At 41.1% G+C, this 24,206-nt stretch overlaps 1 protein-coding gene across 2 annotated transcripts; it reads right to left on the reverse strand.

Annotated features, from left to right (window-relative positions):
• Positions 1-775: 775 nt before the first annotated feature.
• hira (histone cell cycle regulator a) lies at positions 776-23,656 on the reverse strand. 2 transcript variants are annotated; one of them, XM_085426374.1, is made up of 25 exons: positions 23,404-23,656; positions 17,517-17,579; positions 17,224-17,334; positions 16,332-16,422; positions 15,081-15,175; positions 14,621-14,716; positions 14,331-14,491; positions 14,030-14,197; positions 13,823-13,936; positions 13,506-13,576; positions 13,176-13,281; positions 11,877-12,098; positions 11,483-11,568; positions 10,853-11,053; positions 10,534-10,677; positions 10,237-10,453; positions 10,017-10,124; positions 9,113-9,261; positions 8,533-8,694; positions 8,267-8,325; positions 7,467-7,572; positions 7,255-7,377; positions 6,999-7,162; positions 6,666-6,754; positions 776-3,912 (listed from the first exon to the last, which is right to left on the reverse strand). In XM_085426374.1, the coding sequence occupies exons 1-25, from the start codon at positions 23,438-23,440 to the stop codon at positions 3,796-3,798; spliced, it is 3,060 nt and encodes a 1,019-aa protein (XP_085282500.1). In that variant the 5' UTR covers positions 23,441-23,656; the 3' UTR covers positions 776-3,795. The 2 variants fall into 2 exon arrangements, with proteins under 2 accessions (XP_085282500.1, XP_085282499.1); XM_085426373.1 differs by having other exon boundaries at positions 10,237-10,459; positions 23,404-23,655.
• Positions 23,657-24,206: the final 550 nt, after the last annotated feature.

The following is a 24,206-nucleotide window of genomic DNA, read 5'->3' on the forward strand; positions in this document are numbered from 1 at the left end:
GGAAATTGCTCCACTCATGTAATCAAGCGACAAACTTGTGAAAGTATGTTTATGCTTCACTTGTATGTAGAGGATTATATGTCTATAAAGTTTAGTAGGATTACGGTAACTTTCAGCGCACTCTGGTGGATAAACTGTGTACAGCTATTTGACTCATGTAGTGAGCTACCAATCACAAAAACAAAAGCGTTAGCTAAATATACATTTGTACATGTTGGTTAGCAGCCATAGGCTGTAAATTTTTTAAATGTTATTTGTTCATCAAAACAGCCACCTGTTGAGCCAGTCTAATGAAAAAACGAATTATTAAACTGTTAGAGGATAAACTGCCAGAGATACAGAAGAAAATATTGATAGTTTCAAGAATTTAAAGGAAACGGTACAAAAGAAACAAACTTGATGGACAGAATGGCTACGCTGCTACTGTTAGCTAACGATATTTAAGTTATTGCTAGCTAACATTACTTTTAAATAATGGTAGCATAATGAATACATACAACAAATAAATAGGCGCTGTGTGTTTACAAAGTAGTGGCCAGAATTGCTATAAAGAAGGAGAGGAAATGGGTTAAAAAAAAAAAAAAAAAAAAAAGGCCCAAGTGAATTTCAAACAAGTTTAAAAAAATGTTATCATAGAAAGTGGTGTTGATGATGGGATTCCGAGCTGTGGGGGAACATTAGCTGAAATCTGGTTGGGAATTATCAGCATCAGGACCCATTACTTGAGAGCCAGTAACACACACGAACACAAAATGAAGCAATACCACACAGGAAATTAACAAGCCACAACTGTTCCTCATTTGTTTAATCTTTCCTCTTTTTTTTCCAAAGCAAAAACTTCAGCTTGTCTCTGGTTATTTTTTCTTTTTCTTATACAAATTGAAAACAAATCAAACAAAACGTCTTGTAGAAACATTTAAAAATGACTGACAGTGAAAACCCCCCGAAAAAACAACAACAAAAAGAAATGAAACAAATAAGGAAGGAAGTTCTGTACAGATAAAAAAAAAAAAAAAAAAGAAGAAGAAAAAATAAAAAGGGGGGTGTTAAGTAAAAGGGATTCCTCTGTGCTGCTTACCACACTCAGAAGTGAAATATAACACTAAACAAGCTTCCTGTGTGATCACACAGAGCAGGCAGAGGAGTGCATTAATGTTGCTGCAGACTAACAAAAGGCTAAACACACGTACTATTAAGGTAAATGAACTTCATTAATGTGTCACTGGGTTTCTTGACCTTTGGGTCAAATGTCAAGTTAATGGATATCAGAAAACAATTTTCCCTCCTTAATCCTGAATTGAAAGCAGTGATTCTTGCACAGCAGCAGAGAAATGTGAAGAGAAATCGAGAGAAATCGGAGCCTTTATCGGCTCTGGTTGTGTTTCTGAGTTCAGCTTATTTACAAACCAAGTGGGAAAAAAAAACCACATATACAGAACATTTCACCGAGTCTGGTCTCCTGAAATGTCCACATGATTTCAAATATAAGACATAATTATCTGACAAATCCAGAACCATTTTTGGTGGAGTTCAGAAAAATAAAACCCTGCAGCTACTCTGGACATGCGAGTTAAGAGATTTTTTATCTGTGATTAGCCTCTATCCATTTCCATCATTCTGAGCCCGCAAACTGGTCACTTTTAGACTGAAGTGGGCCAGCAATGTTGCTCGCCTGGACAGAGGAAAAATTTGTCACTGCAAAGTTTGGACAGATCACACATGACAGAAAACAAAACAAACTAAACAAACAAAAAAAGCAGAACTTGTATGACAGCATGTGGCTTCATTATTACAGTTTTCTACATGAAAACATTCTTCTGTGGTCACAATTTGAAGATTCGAGAGAAGCTTTTTCGCTGTTGCCATCTTGGTGTTTTGAAACTGGGTATGACGAGCAAAAACCAAACAACTGTGAAATCATAAGCTAAACTTACAAAATAATCTTGATGTTGACGAAGACCTGAAATGATTGACTGAGACCTTTAACTCACCAGCAAAGTTTTTACAGAGGTCAAGTATAAGGGAAGCTTTCCCAAAGGACTAGAACTCTTTATCGCCCTCTGGTGGCCAATATTAGACTGCAGCTTTAACGGCATACATCTTTTATACGGTCTGTGGGTTAGATTTGGAGATAATACCAAAAATACTTGTTACCACATGTGCGTCAAGACTTTTGCAACTATGACAAATTTCTTGCACATCCCATCACTTTGCATTTTTTCACCGCTGTCAGTAAGTCTGTCTGACGCCACAGTTAAAGTGTAAAAGTGCCCTACGAATGACAGAGTGCCATTACTGTAACAGACTGGTAAGTCAGCCATGTTACCCATGTCTGAAAGGCCTACTGTTGGGTTAATTTAATATTGTGCATTATGATTCATGCAGCCACCGTATAACACCGTGCAATGACTAAGGCCGGCCTGAAAACAGAACCATTTTCTCAACACTCTAAAACGTGTCTTGTGTTGAGAAAACAGTTAAAAAATAATGAAGAAATTTTGATTCCATAAGCTGATTCTTTCTCTCAACCTGTAACACTCGGCACTAACAGTTTACAAACAATGTCTAGCACCAAGAGCTTGTACCGATGTACAACTATTGCACATCTACCAGGGATTCCTGCAATGCCCTAAACCATCTGGTGTCTCGTTCATTTTTTAAGAACTTTATTTTGTCTGAATTTGTGTTTACGATGATTTTAGTGCAGCCAGAGATTCTGAGATGTGATACTGGTTTAGCCTAATGATCAGTCGTAGCGTCAGACGTTGTTTCCCAGTTGCACCAGATCCTATTCTCTGTAGGGCGATGACTTTTTTAAAATCACCTTCATCTAGATGCACCAGCCCATCTCTGCAGAAGTGAAGGATTATCCTTTTACAAACAAAATCTATTTTAAATAGCTAAGAATGGAGCTACACTGTGGAGAGATTACAGAATGTAAAAGCTCATTCAGTCGAGGGAGGACCAAGGAATGGCGAATGCACCAATCGAAGGTGCAGACTCCCAGATAGCCCTAGTTTAGTGCTTACATAAATTTCTGCTTAATGTTTGTGCACAAATTCTTTTTTCAATTTTCCAATTTTATTTCACAGACAACAATCCTGCATTTCAGTCATGGCCTTGCATTTTACCACCCTTTTCGCATTTTGGTATGAGAACTGCTGATTTTAAAGATAACGGTACACTCGGGAATACCAACCTGTAAAAACCCAGCTGATCCGTAGTCTGGATGCCCTTCATTTCCTTCACCTGGCAGATGCAGGTGAGAGACTATTTCTCACTAAATTGGCATCACTTTGGTGCAAGCATATTGCTCCTATAAATCTGTTCTAATTTACATTTCTCTTTACATTTTACCTCTGATCTCTCTCCAAGACCTCTGAGAATGATTCCATACAGCTGCTGATGCTGCACCTGACGACCGTTTCTATCACCATCTCCCTTGAGTTACCTTTTCTAGGTTCATGATTAGGAGGGCAAGAGGTGCATAGGTCAAAAAGATCACATTTAGAAGGAATAAAGACAGGAGAGGAGAATTGAAACTGAAAACCAGAAAGAAAAAAAAAACTGTCTGGTGAACGACAGCACTGAAAAGTCCCAGCGCTCAAAAAGCTGAGGACCGGCTGATGTTAAAGTTCTCAGAAGACACCCAGGTCGTGTTTTTCAGGTCTGAGCCAGAGCAGCGTTTCAAGTTGAAGAAAGCAGTCAAAGTTTACCGGAGCTGAGCCGAGGCAAACCGAACTGTTTTAAGTCCGTGTGTGTTTGTGTCAGTTTCTGTCTGCGTAGCAGCGCGTGCTATTTGTTGCGCAGCAACTCCAGCTGATCCTGGTACTCAGTGAACAGTCTCTGGAACCGAAGGTTTTCACCGATGACGGGTAAGACCTCCCGCAGCAGCTCACGCTTACGTAGACCCTAAAAACACACAAGTCAAACAGTGAACGTGTGAGGACGAAGCGACTCATCTTTTCCTCTTTGTGTGCAAAAAGAAGCAAAAATATGGAAGAAATCAGAACTGTCATCTTGCAGAAGTGACATTGTTTACAGCGTGTGCGCAGTCGTTACAAAGTGTTCTTTAGTTCAGATAATTTTGGTTTATATCATCCAAGCATACTTACCAGTAATGTGTATCAGAGATTCTGGGAAATGAGTAAATGATCAAAACAAAGTAGCAATCTCAAATACTAAAATAAAATAAAAAATACGAGCGGCTGCCAGTGTTACCCCTCAGCCTCCGAGCAGACACACCTATGGTATCAATTTCAAAATTCTACATTCGAAATCATTCACCACCTTGACAATGGGGTGGCGCAAGCTGCATAAACTGTCCAGGTGTAACACAGAGACACAGACATCCTAAGTAGTGCTAATTAGGACCAGACTAATAAAATATTAGATTTGCAAATTGAAGCAGACATTTCCTAGACGGTCGGTACCACACAGCAAGACATAATATTAATGAGGCAGTCCATCAAAAAAGTTCAAAAGACACCAACAGCACAGACACAGTGAAGCAATACAGTCTAATGAGAGACAGCAGATGCTGATCAGCTCCAGCTTCCACTGTCTGAACATCTGCTGATCACCTCACTACCGTATTTGTAGTATTTTCACTATTTTCAGTTTGACTCCACTAATACCAATCAAATCTCTGAAATTGTTTCTCACAACCAAAGATAAAATATTAGGCTGTCAGAAACAGATCCTGGTGCAGTTTATAAGTGCAAACTTTCAACTAATCTGACATTTAGCCCACGTCCAAACTGCACCTCGGCTAACTTGTCTCAAACATCTAAATAAACCCTTTAAAGACAACTGAGCTGTTCTGTGCTTCACTTACTATTTAGTAAAAGCTGTGTTTCATGTCACATTTTGTAGTGACTATACTAATAAAAGCTGTTAATATTCAGTGGACTTTGGATCATGTTAAAAGTCAAGTCATGCGCGGCTCAGCTGGCTGGAGTGTTCACACACATCTTCAACCTTTCCCTCTCTCTGTCTGTAGTCCCAGCCTGCTTCAAAATGGCCACCGTCGTCCCTGTACCCAAATCCTCCACCATCTCCTCATTGAACGACTGGCGACCTGTAGCCCTGACCCCCATCGTAAGCAAATGCTTCGAGAAGCTGGTCAGGGACTTCATCTGCTCTGCACTACCCGACTCACTGGACCCTCTACAGTTTGCATACCGCCACAACAGGTCCACTGATGATGCCATAGCCCTGACACTACACACTGCCCTGTCACACCTGGAGAAGAGAGACACGTATGTGAGAATGCTGTTTGTAGATTACAGCTCAGCATTCAATACCATCGTTCCCTCGAAGCTGGACAGGAAACTGCAGGATCTAGGACTGAGCAGCTCCCTCTGCAGCTGGATCCTTAGCTTCCTGTCTGACAGACGCCAAGTGGTCAGACTGGGCAGCATCACCTCATCCCCCGTCACACTGAACACTGGTGCTCCACAGGGGTGTGTACTGAGCCCTCTCCTGTACTCACTCTACACCTACGACTGCACGGCCACTAACAACTCCAACATCATTGTGAGTTTGCGGACGACACTACAGTGGTGGGTCTTATCACCAACGGTGATGAGACGGCTTACAGGGAGGAGGTCAGCGCCCTGACCCACTGGTGTCAAGACAACCATCTCACCCTCAACGTCGCAAAGACAAAGGAGTTGATAGTGGACTTCCGGAGGTGCAGAGAAGTACACACCCCCATCACCATCAACGGCGCTGCTGTGGAGAGAGTGAGCAGCTTCCGGTTCCTTGGTGTACATCTGGCTGAGGATCTTACGTGGTCAGTACACACAAACAAAACAGTGAAGAAGGCGCAGCAGCGCCTCTTCTTTCTCAGGAGACTGAAAAGATTCGGCATGAGCCCCCGCATCCTCAGGACCTTCTATCACTGTGCCATTGAGAGCATCCTCACTGGATGCATCACCACCTGGTATGGCAACAGCACCGCCTACAACTGCAAAGCTCTCCAGCGAGTAGTGCGGTGCTCTGAACGGATAATTGGAGGTGAGCTTCCCTCCCTCCAAGACATCTACAGGAAGCGCTGCCTGAGGAAAGCGGGGAGGATCATCAAGGACTCCAGTCACCCCAGCCATAAACTGTTCAGACTGCTTCCAACAGGAAGGAGGTTCTGCAGCATCCGGTCCTGTACCAGCAGACTGAGAGACAGCTTTTTCCATCAGGCCATCAGACTGCTGAACACGTCATAGACACCTCAGCTTCACTGCTGGAACTTTAACATTATGCACTACATACTGTACAGTAACGCCACTGTTTTGCACATATTCAACTCTGTATATTTTATTTATTGTTTACTCTATTTAATTTGTAAAATATGTACACACACACACACACACACACACACACACGTAGAAAAATATTTAGTATACACATCCAGAAATGCATATACTATTATATATTGTACATATATTTATTAGTTTCAGATGTAGCCATTCTTGTATTTTGCTTGTTTACATTATTGTATTTTGCACAACTCTGTTGCTTGTGAAGCTCGCACACAAGAATTTCACTCACATGTACTGTACCAATGTACCTGCACATGTGATGTGACAATAAAAGTGATTTGATTTGATTTGATTTGATTTGAAAAGACAAAATCAAGAGGAAGAGACTGATTTTTGTTGTCGTACCAGTGTGGTGGGCTCCCAGGATGTAGCCGCTGATTTGTGGACAGGACCCAGGAGCTCCTTGCAGAGTTCTCTGAGGCGATACTCTGAGCCTGGAAGGAAAAACAGAAAAATATATGAAATATAAGAGTTGTTTATATAAGGCTTGTGTACTACATATGACACTGTGCAGCAAGCTTGCTTTTCTACAGTTGCCGCCTGTTCAATTAGACAATTGAGTCCAAATTTTCTGAAAGCACCTAGGTTGTTTTAGTTTCCACCATTTCTCATTTTCTATCAGAACACATCTGCAATACTCAAAACTGATGTTTGTCCCTTCAGCTGAAAGTTTGGTACCTTCATTGACGAGGAAACGGGCATAGATGAGCAGCCAGTAGCGATACTCCTGTGCTGACTGCAGAGTCAAAGCAGACGCCAGCTGATTCTCCAGGAAGGCCAGCGTCATGCTCTGCTGCAGGTGGTGAGGGGTGGAGGAGAGGCGGGAAGCCAGCCGACCGGCACTGCGGGGAGCACCGAGACTTTTTTATTGACTTTCTTTATTACATTTTATATTACTGAAGATGAGAAGTGCAGATTAATATTAAAGACATACTTGAGGTTGCGTCCCTGCATGACAGCCAGAGGCCCAGAGGACACCGGTGTATCGTGGCTAGGCAGGCAGCTCCTGAAGTCAGCACACTGAACCAGAGAGTCACTTTTATCTGCTATCAGAGTCCTGAGAGAGATGGTTTAATCACAGCTGTCAAATCCATTGGTTCATTATTCATCTGTGAGTACAGTGAGTACTTCCATAGTGTTTCTCACCATGTCTCCAGAGAGGAGCTGAAGCAGTACGACTTCCCGTTGGACAGTCCAATGACTGGAACTCCCTGCTGAGTCAGCAGAGACTGGGACACTGTAGTGTCAGCACCTGAAGACACAAACAAAGTAGTTTTCATGGAGAATAACACGGCTCGATTCACTTATTAATAATCACCTGAGTCATTATATAATCAAATCAAATCTGGCCTGGAGAGCGCAGTGAAGCAAGTTGGACATAACCACACGTTCCCTCTGTTAGCCGGCGCTACAAACCCTAAAAACCCCAGTGAGAGATAACAGGTGGGTCTGCCTCTGTCCCACAGCTTCATGGTGGTCATGGGCTAATACTTTCAGCTTTTGGTGAAACGCTACTGATTTTATATTCTCAGTGTAAAATGGCCTACTAATGAACTCATTTTTAAATACTTTTGTTCCACTAGCTGCAAGGCCAGCAGTGTAAAACAGAATTGGCAGCAGATTAGAATCAAGCATAATATTTGTTTTCCTCATAACCAACTGGGTGCATGCAAATTTCGTCAGTAAGGCACAGCTCAACAGACTGCACATTTAAAATAAATATCAATGAAAGTATACATTCTAAACAAAACTCTGAATATGACTTCTCTGGAGCAGGTTATGTGTTCAGCATTAGTCAGTTTAGCATTAGATAAGCAGCTTTAACTCTAAATATACCCATTAACACATTAGTCTCGCTACACAGTGCACCTCACTACATCTCTCTGCTGTTTTATCGGTCAAGCTTGTTTTGATGTGAGTAGATATCAGCTGTAGCGATGACTCACCAGACAAAACAGTCAGCAGAGACTCGTTCTTGACCAGAGCCTTCTGTTTCTGAACATCCCTGCAGAAACAAAAAATGAATTATTACAAAGAGCAAAGATTTTAGAATAAAGACAAATATTCATTAAATACTACCAGCGTAAATTAATGCAGTTTCTAAATGCGTAGGCATCTCTGTAAAACTAGTTTTACCTCAGAGATCAAAGATAAAAAAATGCAACAAAAGCTCCCAAGCAATTCAAATCAAACACAGCAGCTGAACACTGACCACACGGACAAAGTCGCTCCAGCGGTCAGAACCATGACGTAGTGGGCAGAGCAGTGTAAGGCAGACGCAGGCGTGCCTAGCTGAATGGCAGGAAGGAGTCGCCGCCCACAGGAAGAGAAGACTGACAACATCCTGTCCTCACAGGCGACTGCAAGGATGTCACTGAGGGAGTGGAGGAGAATTAGGAAGACCAGATTTTGTGCTGTTAATTCATTTTTTTTTTTTACATTTTCTGTCTTTGGTAGACCTGCTGATGTTTTCATTTCATAACAGTGTGGCCTAAATTAAAATCAGTAGCACTGTGTGGGAATATCCTCCACTTTTCAGTGATACCTCGAAGACTTTCCCTCCTCCAACTGGGAGTTTAGAGGATGACTGCACACATAAAAAATATTCTGCATGTAATTTCGGCAATGAATCTGCGTTACTTTACTTAAATGTCTATTTTAGCTTTAGTCCCCGACCTTTTAAGTTCTGAAGCTACTAGTTTTTTTTCCAAGTCACATCAAAAAGTGAAAGTAAATCAATTCAAGTATAAACAGAGATTCTGTCTGTATGAAAACTCAGCAGCGCCTCCTACCTGCTGCCTGCAGCAACGACCACAGAGCTGGGCAGGAGCGTGTTCCAGTCTCGTCCGTCTCTGGAGCATCGCAGCTGGCTGAGCTTCGAACCTGCAACCATGGACACCTCATTCTCCACCTCCAGGAACACTGAGGGCTCCATGCTCACCTGAATTGAATTTGAATTTAATCTTTATTTTGAACATGTTAAAAAAGTACAACAACATAGAAATCAAAAGAGAAACAAAGGAAAACAAGCGACCACAAATACAAAAACAAAAAAACAACAACAACAACTTTCATGTTCAAAAACGAGCAGGAAGAAGCATAAGCTGCACAACAAACACTCTCGATAATGTATGGAGCATCGCCTTCATCAATTACAAATCCACCAAAGCTGATGTTTCAAGACAAGGGAGAAGACGACACTGCTCAAACAGAAAAGGGAGAATTTCTAACTGAAGAAACTGAAACGATAAGTGTCCAAGGAGGAAGCCAGAGAAGGCTTTCTAAAGTGCTGATGGCTATTTATTAATAGATATAAACAAAACAAACAAACAGGCTTGAACTAAAATAAGAATTTCTACCTCTGAGACGTGGGCTTAAGAAAAAAAAGCTACAAAATGAGTAGCCACACAGTGGAAACACTAAAAAGAAGAAAAAGACAAAAAAAAAAAGCAGGCAGAGAACAACGACGACCTTAGCTAGAAGAACAAGAGAACAAACTTAGCAAAGAAATAAAAAGAAAGACCCAAAGCCAAACCGTAGAGCTTGTGAGAGATCAGACGGGGGATGCAAACAGATATAATTCGAGGTGAAAAACTGTCAATTAAGGTGGTTATAAAAGTACAATACATCTTCCAGCTGGATAAACACACTAAACACTTAAAGTCCAAACCAAAGAGATGACAGACGGTGTGTTACCTGCAGACTGAAGGCCTTCTGTGTACTTGGTGTTGGTAGTTTGAGAACAGCGACAGGAGCTGGAGGAGCTACAACCCTGCTGGGCTCCTGTTCCGCGGGAGGAGTTATCTGTTATGACGAGATAAGTAGAAAAGCACACTTGGTTAACCTATTTTAGCTGCACCCAAAGAGCTTAAAATAACAGATTTTCAGGCTTCAGATCATCCACATGTCCCTCTACCTGAGTGAAAGGCTGGGCCATGGAAGCAGCCATCTTGTCTTTCCTGGGCCGTCCCTTCTTCCTCTTCTCCAGCACCTCTCTTCCATCCAGCAGCAGCTCTGGTTTCCTCTTGCCAAATGTCAGGTTCTTGTTGATGGCAGCCATCTTATCCTCGCTGTCACTGCTGGTCTCTTCTTTGGTTTTTGCCTCCTTCTGGGCGGTGACGCCGTCTTTCGGCCTGTTGCTAGAACAGGACATCAGATATGTCTCTGTGTTCTGTTTTTGTGTTTGATGTTCTTCACTTGCACAGTTACTCACCTGTCTAACGGTGTGAGTCCAGCTGTGGACGAAATGGCGGCTGTCACGCCTGGTGTGGCCTTTGACCTCTCTGTAAACCTGGAGTCCAAAGCTTTCATTGGCTCAATCTTGGAGGCAGAGGTGAGCAGCAGACTGGATTTGACACTAGGACGAAGATAATGAGAAAGACAAGTGAAGGCGGGAATGAGAAAACCAAGCGCCATGTAAACGACTGGGAAGAGGAAGTGGGAGGTTTGGGAATTTAAAGTATGAAAAAGACAACACAGAGAGGGTAAAACAGAAAACAACAGCAAAAATTCCCTATCTGTGATCTCCATACCCATCATTGTTGTCCTCCATTGGCTTAGCAGTGTTGTTGGGAGGAGGTGAGGTAAGCATGGGGTCGTGTGTGGGCTTAAGCCCCATAGAAGAGGCCTGTCCTGGGCTGGAGTCGGAGCTGAGCTGGGGGGTGAGCTGGCTGGACATGGATGAGCCCGAGGGCAGGATGGGAACACTGTTGAACAAAGCCGGAGAGAAATCCCTGCAGAGAGAAAAGGGCCTGTGATCTTCTACTCTTCATCTGGTTAACATTATTATTACTTTTATACAACAATAACTAACTTTAACCATCACTTTTTCTACATTGCATTAGCTCTGTGGACCAGAATCATCTTCAGTTTGCACCACGTGGCTTCTATGTTGTTAAAACACACAACAATAGCCCCCTGTTTCAACTGTTAATTAAATCTAGATCCGGTTCAGACTGAGAGGAGTCTTTGAACTTGTGTGGACTCAAAACCAAAGATTTGACACTTCAAGCTCTTCTCTTATTGTGTTGCTGTAGCTTTGATGGCACAGAAGAAACCTGTAATCAGTCCAGCCGCCATCTTTGGAGTCCAAACATGATCTACCAGCTATTTTTGTGAGATCAGCCATCTTGTTCACCGGAGTGTGTTTCATGCCTTCCTACCCCGTGTCCAGCTGAGCAATGCAGAGCGGTGTGATTCTTCTTCTGCCATCTGCTGTTCTCGTCTCCACCTGCTTCTTCAAAAGATTCTGCCAGATGAGAGAATAAAGCATCCAAGAAATTTACGCTGCACAGATATAAAAAGGATGTTTTGACAGCTTTGGAAAATTAAAAGTTTAAAACATTAATATATATATAAAATACATAAGTATTAGTATATTTTAAACTGTGTTGGACTTTGATTTCTAATGTATTTTGTCTCTACTCTAACAGTTTTCCAAAAACCCAATGAAAATATAATTATCAGGTTTCTGATATGCTTCCAGGAAGCACCTCCCAGAACTATGTAAGCATTTTTCCCTTAATTTCATTTATTATAGATGGCTGCTCCATCTACCTTCCTGATGTCCTCCAGAGACTCCCCGTTCATCACACTGTTGAGTTTGGGTGCTGAGGATTCAGGTGCAGCAGCACCTGGTCCTGAGTTGGCCTGGGCAGAGTTCTGCCGCTCCTGTTGGTATTTGAGAATCTCGGGGTTCTCGATGATGGTGGTGGAGAGCTGAGCCTCGGTGCTGGTTATAGCCAGACTCTTACCGTAGATGTTCTGATGGATACTGTTCTATTTGTCACAAGAAGAAAAAGAAAAGTTTTCTAGGAGGGAAGAAACCTTATTTAAGCAAGAACCACCAACAAAATTTAAAAAATCTGTTAAACTGCTTAGCAATAAAAACCTGGAATATAAAGATGTCAACCAATAATTATACATAAAGCAGAGTCTGGGCCTCATGTGGTGCATTTTTCATTCACTGATTACTTTTCTCTACTTCTAAGAATGAAAAACAAGATGAGAAGGGACAACTTTGTTATGTGGTTTAAATAAAACTTTGTATTTGTTAGCTGGTTTAGAGTTTATTATTAGCTAAATAAATAAAAGATCAGGAGAAGACTTTGACTTTAAATATATCAGCAGTACATATTTTCAGCTCTACGTTTTCATTGCTGCACTCTACTAGAGTAGATCTGTATGAGGCACAGTTCAAATAATCTTTATTTATCTTACTGGGCTCCTAAATTACTCCCCACAAGTAAAGAAAGACAGTACATAAGGCAAGCTGCTCAGATGGTCAACACTCCTGGGCACTTACTCAGGCTCCAAAAAAATGTTTAAATTGGACCTCGTTTTTTCCAGCTCCATATATTTATTGTTATAGTCTACTGGAATAGCTTTGCATAGTCTGCACTTAAAATAAACCTTACTAATCTTACACAGGGCCTTGGTCTCTATCCCTCAGTTCATCTTCTGTTTGAAACAAGCCGTCTTAGCTCCTTATTCTCTAAACCTACTTTCTCCTGATTGGCTGCAACTCACAACCAAAATTAAACAGTAAGTGGGGCAGATTTCTCCACACACCGGCAGAGCCATGTGCCTGAGATGACCACATTTGGGATATCCCCCATATGTCATAAAACACAGCCAAGAGCGGAAAACACCATCTGAAACCAAGCATTCAAAGCTTGAGACTTGACCTACATGATATCCTTGTACACAAGCTGACCTCATTATTTGAAACTCTAGCTATGTTTAACATGAGCATCTACCATTGTAGTAGAATATATATGACACAGGTCTTAAGTGTACACAGGACTAGTTGTAAACATACAGTCACAATTTCAGTGATGCCTTGATGCTTCTTACCTTCTCCTCTTCATTCAGCGGGTCTCCCAGTTCATCCAGGGAGAAGTCCAAATAGGCGACTGTGCCATCCATCGAACAAACCAACATCCCCAGACCCGTCAATGTCCTGATACACACATACATATCAAACTCAGACATTTATCACCACCAGTAATGTTTAATAAGCCTACACAAAACACCTGTATGCAAACAGAGAAGGGTGCAGGTAAAAAAGCATCCACACACTGAGACATTAAAAATGATATCTGAAGTCAGATATCTGATGTCAGGGCGGTGGACTTAGAATAAGAGAGACTGCAGAATGTGACAGCCCACAATGTCTTCACTCACCAGGAAATGTCCATAATGGATTTATCGAAAAGATCATGGATGACCACAAGAGGGCGCTTCAGTGAGGTGAGCTGGAGCAGAGAGAGCGAGAGAGACTTTATTTTTTTATATCCTCCCAAACAGCTACTAAAACTGGGTTTGGCGATTCCTGGTGAGAAACCACTGAACTGGAAAAACTGCCCTCACTTGGTTATTAATGTACATGTCATCACATCAATAAGCCATGAAAACTGCAGCTTGACTAAGGAATGAGAGTACTAACTTTTATGTTTTACTATCATTATTTTAAACTTTAAAACTGTGGGTTTTTTACTGACCCAGACGGAGAGCGATCGGTCTTTGCTGCCAACAGCGCAGCAGCAGTACGGACAGCTGGGCTTCGGAGAGCTGCCGTTCTTCTGCTTCTTCTTGAAAATCTTTGGGTTGAATTTCTGTAGGAACAGAAACCAGACGCATCAATAAGTAGCTTTTCTTTTGTTTAAATATAGATTTACTGGCTGAACATGTTGCTAGCACATCCTCACCACCACAGTGACAGCTTTACGGTGGCCCACAAAGTCCATATTAGTCTTCCAGCCATCTCTCTCCACAATCTGAGCGGTGGGGCCGGAGTTGTTCATTGCATGAGCCGACACAAGATACTGACCGTCTGGAGACCAGGACAGACGCAGGACGTGGGTCGTCCCACCGCACTGAGAGTGAGACAGAAAGAGAAAAATCCCTTAAACTGTGATGACAAAATAAAATCAAAACCTAAATCAATTAGTGGAAACACACAATGTATTCAGTGGGTTCCAATCAAAGCGAGAGTGAGTGTTTCTGTACCTCACTGAAAGGTTTGGTGATGTTTGCATCCATCTGCCAGTCCACCGTCCGCCACACTTTCAGACTGTGGTCGTCAGCCTGGGAGGCGATGTATTTCCCCACTGGATCCCATGTGAGGCCTTTCACCAGGCCAGTGTGTCCTCGCAGAGTAGTGATCATCTCTGAATAGATCATTAAGACAGTTGCAGAGTGTGCAGAAAGTGTTTTTTCCCTCTCAGTTAAAAACAAAAGACTTTTGTAAATATGAGCATTTTCTATTTTCCAGAGGCTGAGCTGTGGTTAAACTTTACCTGGAAATTTGCGAGCGTTCCAGATCACAATGGTGTTATCCACACTGCAGGAGGCCAGCCACACGTCACGAGGAGACCACGCCACGTCCATCACATCTGCAAACACAGCACAATGATAACAAATGATGACAATGGTGTGACACTTTTCTTTTTTTGACATTAATATGTCAAAGGGGATTTAAAGAAAGAAATTTACCAAGTAATGTACTGAATGTTGAAGGGGAAAAAATCTGGCTATTATCTGAAATATTTTTCCACTTTATTTTTGTTTTTATGATTTATTCATCGTCTTGTTTCAGGAAATTCTTTTGTTTTTAAACATTTAACCACACAGCTGTTAGACCTCGAGAACACACACAATGAACAGAGGCTCTTTAACTAGCCAGGTTGGTGGATGTGTGCAGATGTTCAGTATCTGTGAACATCTGCAACTTCTCTGTGCATTTTCTGAGTCTATTACCTCCAGTGTGGTTCCTCAGGATTGTGACACACCTCCACTGCTCCACATTGGCCAACTTGCTGCTTGACCCAAACACTGTGCTGGGACCGATGAACCTACAGGGAAAAGAAACACACAGACAGACAAAATTAAAAAGCAGCAAATGTGAATGCTGACATAATTATCAACAATGGAGATTCACCAGAAAACATCAGTGAGAGGAAGTTAGCTTGAACTAGCAGGAAAGGGATAGCATGCATCCAGTCAGTTCATACACAGAGAAAGAACTGGGACATACTTTAAAGCAGCAAAGAATAATAAATATAGACTTTGTTACAAAAAATACTTGTGTAATAATCATCTTTTATGGCTTTTGGCAACAAGAGCACTTCGTGTGAGTAACATATACCAGCAACTGAACGAGGTATCAACCTACTGCAAGTTCTGGTTATTCTGGTTGTCCAGCTTGGAAGCAAATTTCCAGAGAAGAGCTACCAGCTGCAGTATAGGATGTCGAAGTCTGTCCAAAAACCCCCTCTGGCAGTCTTAGTTACACTCTGGTGTTATTTTTATTCATGCAGCAAAATAAATAAATAAAAGCTAAAATTAGGTCCAAAATATATTTAGATATATTTATGTGACCGTTCTGCCGTCGGTGGCCCACCCAAGTAAAGTATATGTGTAGGAAACAGTGTGTCAAGATCCAAAAGTGGCCAGTGGCATGCCTCTCCTGGAGCTGTGGAATACACCGATTATAGCTGTATACCATCCATCAGCAGCAGCACATCATCCAACAGTAGCTGACAGCTGTAGAATCTGCATATGCCCCAACTCCAGCAGTAGCATACCACTGGCAATTTTTGGATCATGGTGCTGCAGAATTATTAAGGTTACAAAAATAGTAGATTTTTGGTTTTTTGGCTTAATTAAACAGCCCTAGTTTACAACAGTGACTCATATGATTGACCATTGAACAGCATGCTGGTGTTACTAGAACAAAAAAATAGAATAGGATAAATAAATAATATTGATGCAAGTTTATTAAAGTGTAGATCGTTGTAATATAATGCACTGTGGAAAGCCGTAAAATTGCCGCCTATCACACACACACACACAATCTAGTGTGCGTTCACGCTGACACAAAAAGTTTCCCATTCTGCTTTCAGCTCAGTCACCATGGAAACGTCCTTGTTTGGCTGTCTTTCCAGACGTTTCTTGACAGATAGTGAATGCTGTTTATCATATTGAGCGAGTGACTGTGTGTATACATACGCAGCTCTCTTCCACACCATGACCAGCTTGTCGTCTCCTCCAGAGGCCAGATACAGCCCATTGTTGGACCAGCGCACACAGTTCACACAGGCTGCAGAGACACACACAAACACTTCTGCTCACTGAGGCTATAAATACAGTTTGTATGGATTAGTGCTGAGGAGGCTGGTAGGGTGGACAATAACAGCACCTGCAGATCAAGATGCTCTCATTATTAAATATGGCTGCTTGTTATTAGGTCACTGAACACAGCAGCAGTTTATGTCAGTGGCAGTTCATGGAAGGCGAAGTGATTTTAATTTCCTGCCGCTGTTATCTCCATCCATCCAAGGTCAACGTTTCCGAACGTTTTAGTCAGATGGGTTTATAGTTATAGATTTCCTTTCTTTCTTTTTTCATAGTGTAAAAGGTCTACTTATTTTTTTAAATGGTTACTTTTCCTTAGTTCTTTTTTATTCAAATCACATTCTGAATACATCTTGAACTCTTTCAGACTTATCTTATAGTATTTAACTAACATTTTTACTCACTGACCCCCTTGTTGTGTTATATTCAGCTTTATACGTCGGATTTGTTGTATCTGATTTACATTTTTACTTAATGAGCATTTTTATTTTTTTACTCTATTTCATCAATTTAAATGACCTCTTGTCAAGGAAATGATAACAGCTGTGCATGTTGGTATTGCAGTACAGTCTACATGCATCAGATGTTTATTTGTGCAGCTTTCAATAACTGTTAAAAAACTAATTAATTAAAGAAAATTACATATACACACAGTGTGGAGCTATCGTTAGAGACCATAAGTAACCCTTAAGTTTAATTAAGGGGAAAAAATGACCTAGAGAACAAGCACACTCATTAACCAACCATATATACAGACTTTGATTACCTAAGTGATTGTCCATCTGGCAAAGCATTTTAGAAATATTCTCGTTCTTCTCATCCTCCTCTCTGAGGACCGGCGCCATGTTCCAGATCATCACCTTCCCCGAATCCTCCCCTGGAAACAATCCAAGTATTTTAAACATGAAACACCTTCACAAGGAGCAACAGGGAGAATTTTTCTAAGCTGGAAAGTAAACCTGAACCCAGCTGTAACTTTCCATCAGTTAGAATACTAAGCTGTTGCTTAAAAATGATCCTAAAGGGAGAAACTTTCATTTTAGCAGTTGTTGGTTTTACCTTGGCCACCAGTTGCAAATTTTGTTCCATCAGGGTGGATGTCAACTGAAAATATGGGTTTACCTGAGAAACACAAAAATCAACATTTAATATCAGTCATCTCAATTTTAATAGATCTAAAGAACACAAAAACTGCAGACTGATATTGTACACAGATAACCTAGAGATACTGAGAAAACTGGAGGAAATAAAGGAGTAACTAAAAGGAAAGACACCAGAGTGCATCTGGAAAGTTTACAAAACCTTTTAAGTTTTCCGCATTTTGCTGATCCAAACTCATAATTTTTACACCAATCCATACAGCACACACATGTCCCACAGTCACAAGCCAAAACAGGTTTTCTAGTGTGTTAAATGACAGCACTGACATTTTCCATTGACAAGGGTATTCAGAGCGTTTGCTCAGTACATGGCTAAAGCACATCTGATAACAACGACTTCCTGGAAATACTTTCTTGGCGATATGCTTTGGGTTGACATCTGAAGCTTAACACTGCTACACTCTCTCCTAAATTGTCTCACTAATATGCCCACAGCATGATGCTGCACCACACCATGTTGTAGTGATGGCACTAATGAGATGACTTCTGATTACCTTTAAAAACTAATGGCGTCTATGGTTGCTGGTTAATTGACACTTCACCCCAGAGGCCTGATTAGTACCCTGCAAGCTCTACAAAGGAAATCTAGATCCTAATTGATTGTGACAGCTGGGCTCTTGAATATCTGGTCTGACAAAGGCCTTTCATCCTCAGTTAGGTTGGGTAGGCAGCTCTAAGAAGACTGCTGATCACGGCAAACTTCTTATATTTTAAGTTATGGAGGCTAGGGCTGGGCCATATCATACCGTTCACGGTAATACCGGTATAATGTTTGGCAACGATAAGAAAATGAAATATCGCGATAGAGTATGGGTAAAACGTAGGGCTGGGCCATATTATACCGTTCACGGTAATACCGGTATAATGTTAGGCAACAATAGGAAAATGAAATATCGCGATAGAATATGAGTAAAACGCGCATGCGCAGTGCCTTTGTTTTCATACGCACATGGCCGATTGTTGAGTGAAACAGATGAACCAGAATTGGTTTGTAAAAAAGGTGCAACTTCAGTGATGTGGAACTGGTTTGGTGTTTGTCCGTCAGATACACGACAAAGCACATTTTTTTGCAGAACATGCAAGCGGCCGTCGTTATCATTGTCAGACTAAGATGCTCTTAAATCTGGGAGTAATCTGGGTCCTAAACGCCGTATGCTTCAGGTCAAACGAACACTGCAGCATCACTGAGAGTTAAAAACTGTCTAAATTCTTTCATCTTTAATAAAACGATCAGCATTGCTGCTTTACCAGGTGTAACTATGAAGTTTGACTTCCAGGCATCCATGAAAACAAAATTTATTACATTTAACGGAGTTAGAAGTTAGCAGGAAGCTAGCGGAAGTTAGCTCGCTAGTTTCGCTAGTTACCTAAGCATGATATAGCATGTTCTGACTGAGAGATTTCTGAAAAAATTCAAACGTACAGCTCTGCTATCACTTCCAACATAAATGAAGACAGGAAACTAAACAGCAGTGACGTTTGTAGGGTTACTGAAGTTGGGCTAGCTGGTACATAATGATGTGCTACGTGATCGCTAGCGACACAGCTATGTTAGCATAACATAAACAGTGAAGCTGGAGGACGAACACTTAACACTTTTCCACTTATAAAAGTTAACGCTAAAGTTCCTGATAGTTAGAGACAAATGCAATCGCATGGCAGGATGCTGTAAACGGAGCAAACTTCAGTCAGGAGAACAACTGAGATAATCCATCCACAATACAAGGTTAGTCATTAATATACTGCAACAACATGGGAATAAAGCAGCTGCCAGAGAATTCAACATTAATGAATCAATGGTACAGAAGTGGAGGAAGCAAGAAGAATGAGTTTAATAAAGTTTGATTTATCTGACTGCTTTGTTTCGCTTAATGTGCCTTATAATCCCGTGCACCTTATGGTCCAAAAAATGCGTACTGCACACTGCAGTTTAATGTTGCAAAGCATCTCTTTTTAACTTCAGTAGATATTATACATGGTTATGCTCAGGATATGTCAGCCCATTTCTACTGGAAATGCCTTTTGGTTAAACTTTCAGCAAGGAATTTGCATTTGCACTGTTAAATTTTTATAAAGCTTTAATGTACATAAAAACCAGCTTCTTGTTTAAGTGAAAATAAATGGAAGGTTGTCTTTTTGCGCTAGTAATGTTGTGGAGTTGTATTTTGTCTCGCATCAATTATATCGTCAGTTATATCGTTATCGCAAATTTTAAAATATATATCGTGATAAATATTTTTGGCCATATCGCCCTGCTCTAGTAAAACGTGCATTCACAGTGCCTTTGTTTTCATATGCACATGGTGGAAAAAGCATGGCGGCGACGGAGAATGAGAAGGGCAAAAGCGGATCATTGAATGAAAAAGATGAACCAGTATTGGTTTGTAAAAATGCTGCAACTTCAGTGGTGTGGAACTGGTTTAGCTTTCGTCCGTCAGATACAAAACAAAGCACTATTTTTGGTAGAGCATGCTAGCAGGCCGTCGTTATTACTGTGTTTTTTGGAAAAATCTACAGTGCCCCTTATAATCCCGTGTGCCTTATGTATGAATTCTGGTTGTGTTTACTGACCTCGAAATGATTGTATGTGGTACACGGCGCTCGAAAATCTGTCAAATGTTTTAGTACAACTTTGCTAAGCTACGAAGCCGCACCGCTTGATGGATTGTCAGAGCATTACGGCTATCGTAGGCAGGAGCCTCGTGGAGTGATACATACTGTGCTTCAACATAATATTACCGTATTGTGTGTGTATAACCTCTTTTTAAGTTTTGTAGATATTCTACATGGTTATGTTGAGGATATGTCGGCCAATTTCCACTGGAAATGCCTTTTGGTTAAACTGTCAGCAAGGAATTTGCATTTGCACTGTTAAATTTTTATATAATTTTAATGCACATAAAAAACAGCTGCTTGTTTAAGTGAAAATACATTGATGGTTTTTTGCATCATTGAATCTTATTTTGCTTTGTTGCTGCAAAGTATTGTGCACAGATCCGCCTGAAATGCAAAAAAGCATGTAAATGAAAACTTTCCAAGCACACTGCATGTTGGACACATTTCAACATAACACAGGAACATGGCATTGACCTCAGCTGTTTGTTTTTTACCAGGCTTTGTTTAGTCTGCCTTATGGAAAGTTACTCAACTGTTCTGTGATTTTCCACAAGTATGTTAGTACATGCCCACACCCGAGACTGTATTTCAGTGTCTTGTCAGGTTTACAATCGACATGCACTCGAGGATTTTCCTGAAAGGAAACCTTTCTGGTAAATCCTCCAAAATCTCTTTGGTAGTATAACCTAATTCCCTAACTCTTCCTTTAAGCCATGGAGATTACATTACTAGGGATGGGTACCGGTATCCGGTGCCACGATGGCACCGGTTCTGACATAACCAGACCGAAAAGCAGCGCACATTTCGGTGCTTTATTTTCCTGAGCTGTGATACACTTTAGATTCTAGCCAATCATTTTACGTTTCCGAGGATAGTAGGCGGGGCCAGGTACGTACGTTCTTTTAGAGCAGAGCTACAGATTAAAAATGACCAAGGCGAAGCGGTCAAAAGTCTGGCTGTACTTCACAGCAAAATATGCAAACTCAGCAGCCTGTAACAAGTGCTTTAAGCTGATACTGTGATACTGTCAAAGGAGGTAACACCTCGAATCTGATGAAACACCTGGCGACGCATAGCGTTTTTTTTAAAAGCCGAGAAATGCGCCGTATTTGATAGCTTGCTGTGAGACCTCACACCGAGCACATCTACTGCGGGTGTGGTGCCTGTTATCGGACCCGGAGTTAGCAACATCCCCCAAAAACACGAAGAGGAGAGTCCTGGCCCCTAGCCCTGCCAGTGTAGCAGAAATGATGACGGATGATGATGGCAGCAGCAGCCGTTCTTCTCTGCGTGAGTAGCTTAATGTTGTTCGTGTGTAATTTACGTTGAGTAGGCTAACCACGTTATTACATTAAAGGTAAGGTGAACTAGCAAACATCATCATAGCTACATGCAGCTGTCTTCTTGTTTGATGGCAGATACTCCCTTCACCCTGGCCAAAAAGGCTAAAATGACCAAAGAAAAAGTGGAAAACAGTTAAACATGAGAGGTTTTTGGACAAAGTTTATGTTTTTTTTTAAGCACTGCTTCCAGCCAAGAGTGATACCATATATGCCCCATAGCTGCAGAAAAGGCTAACATTGTTATCTTTTTACAAAAAAACAGCTGAACATGAGAGGTTTTTGGACCAATTTTGTGTTCTCCATTCTTTAAGCACCGGTTTAAGCACCGGCACCGTTTCAAAAGTACCGGTTTGGCACCGGTACCGGATAAAACCTAAACGATACCCATCCCTATACATTACACAGTATTTCAAAAACATCATCATTAGCTGGTTTCTATGTAATTTATACTTTTTTATTTTTAGCTAAAAAAATAATGTGACTTGCTGTGAAGTTATGCACACACTGTTTCTTTAGGATTAGTTGAATGAAATGAGCAATTAAATACAAGAGACAAATATGGCAGTATCTTCCTATATTTCAAAGTGAAATCCAAATTACATTAAAGTAAGCAGCAGGGTCATTGCTGTTCCTCGAAGTTCGAGTCAATAGAGGCTCTTGGGGATAATTTTTTTTCTTTAGATAATTATCTTGTTAATTCAGATATGGTCAAGCCAATGCATTGAGCTTCTTCGAAGAACTAATAGTGAGGCTTCAGAACAGAACCAGTGTGTGGCATATCCATCCTTCTGTGTACAGTCTATGCAATACACCCTTACTTAACACTCGGTGCCTTTTTTGCCTAAGAAACCACAATTTGAAATAAGGTTATAATTGCTAGAATATATTTGAAAAAAGCTACTGTACAATAAAAAACTGTGACTTATTACAAGCTTCTCATTACTTAAAGTGATATTTATAAAAGATACAGTACTGTGTACTACGTGACTAAAGCTGAAGTTCATACCTAACCGTGCACTCTGTATGCACCCCTGAGTACGTGCTTTATTTTAGCAACAGTGCAAAAATGTATGTCTAAAGATTACAAAGAAACTCCCGTTGAGTGCTGAATTAAAAAACAAACAAACAAACAAAAAAACAAAGTATTATTTCCTCAGTTTTCTTTGTAAACATATCAGCAGCTGGAATCCATCTGCTAATATAATTATACATTTAATACATTTGGTTTCATTCTATATTGATGCTGTTGTGCAATTTTGTTGGAGTCTTCCAAATGTCAAATATTTCACGGGCAAAATGTGCTCTACTAACAACAGTCGTTAGCTGCACCCTAAATTCAGGCCATTTCCCTGGCGGTTAACTTTCCAAACTGACAGCTTAAAAATGATCCCAGCAGACACTTGTTTATTTTTTAAGCTTTCTGTGAAGCCGTCACACAAATAAAATGTTAAAAATCCCACGGGATGTGAGTAAATCTGACCCCAAAAAGTCACTGCGAGGCAGTAACTTCGACACGGGTCATCTGCCAGGTAAGTTAGCTAACGTCAGGACACCAGAACTAGCCGGGGGGGGCTAACTAGCTAGCTAGCTAAGGTTAGCAAACAAATATACTTTGAGCACAGAGATACTGACAACGGCACAAACACCAAATGCAAGTGCCCAAACGTTGGCTTAGATTTAGCATGTGAGTGACTTTTAAGTGACTAACAAGTCAAACAAGTGTGCACCAGCACCATAACCATCATCATCATCATGCGTCCTTATCAAGTCGCCCCCCTCCGACAACAAAAGCCCAACTTGATCCAACAGATTCCTGCACAAGCTTACCGTTGTGGCTCACCCAGCTCGGCTTCAGCAGCTTCATTTTCACCCCGGGTATTTTATTTTAAATCCCTTCGAAACAAAAATCCATCCAGCGCTCACTTTCGGTTCATGGGAAAACTAACGAAAAGCTCCCTCCTATTGTCTCAAACTCCGTCCGACACTTTGTTGATTGCGCGATTCAACTCCCATCTCGCAGCATCCCCGAGTCCCCGAGTCGACCAACGGACAGCAACAGACAGGCGGCCCCGGATGACAAACGGGCGAACACCAGGCAGCTCAGGAAGTGTTTCCGTAAGTTTTGACCGCGGACAGGAAGAGGGTGCAGGCAACATATCATAATACACCCACGGGGAGAGTTAAAATAGAAGACAACTACCAAAAGATAATTATTTGTGATTTTTTACTTATTAATTTTTTCGAGTGCAAATACTCAAATGTTAAACCCGAAAATCAACTCAAATTCACACCGTTTGTGTCGATTGGATCTGACGCGGCTTTTATTTTGAAAGGCCAAATGGCAGATTAGTGCGCAAACTCGGAGTTTCTTTTCGACAATTTAGCACAATTTAAAATGTCTTTTAAATATTCTTGAAAATAAAACATTAAACATACACTAAGAACAGTTAAAATATGTTTTTATATTGGAGCTGAGAAGTTTCTGGCCAACTTCTAATTTGTTTTTGCTTCACCCCTTAGAGCTGGAAAAACAAATATAATAAAATTCAGATATTGTTTTGGATGCTTGTGTGGTGGCAATCTAATCCTGTTTACAGTGTGTTTATACAAAACTTTGTCCTTTATTTCAA

The sequence above is a fragment of the Rhamphochromis longiceps genome, linkage group LG12, assembly GCF_057381845.1.
Source record: "Rhamphochromis longiceps isolate RC_006_pf linkage group LG12, R_longiceps_female_GT1.1, whole genome shotgun sequence".
Taxonomy (NCBI): domain Eukaryota; kingdom Metazoa; phylum Chordata; class Actinopteri; order Cichliformes; family Cichlidae; genus Rhamphochromis; species Rhamphochromis longiceps.

Bases quoted from the DNA above. Each gene is read 5' to 3' on its own strand.
- hira (XM_085426373.1), bottom strand. From the start codon at position 23,440: ATGAAGCTGCTGAAGCCGAGCTGGGTGAGCCACAACG. The intron at 16,423-17,223 runs GTAATCAAAGTC...GTGTCTCTGCAG, and splicing joins CCAGATGGACAATCACTTAG to CCTGTGTGAACTGTGTGCGC. The intron at 9,262-10,016 runs GTAACACACCGT...AATTCAATTCAG, and splicing joins AGAAGGCCTTCAGTCTGCAG to GTGAGCATGGAGCCCTCAGT.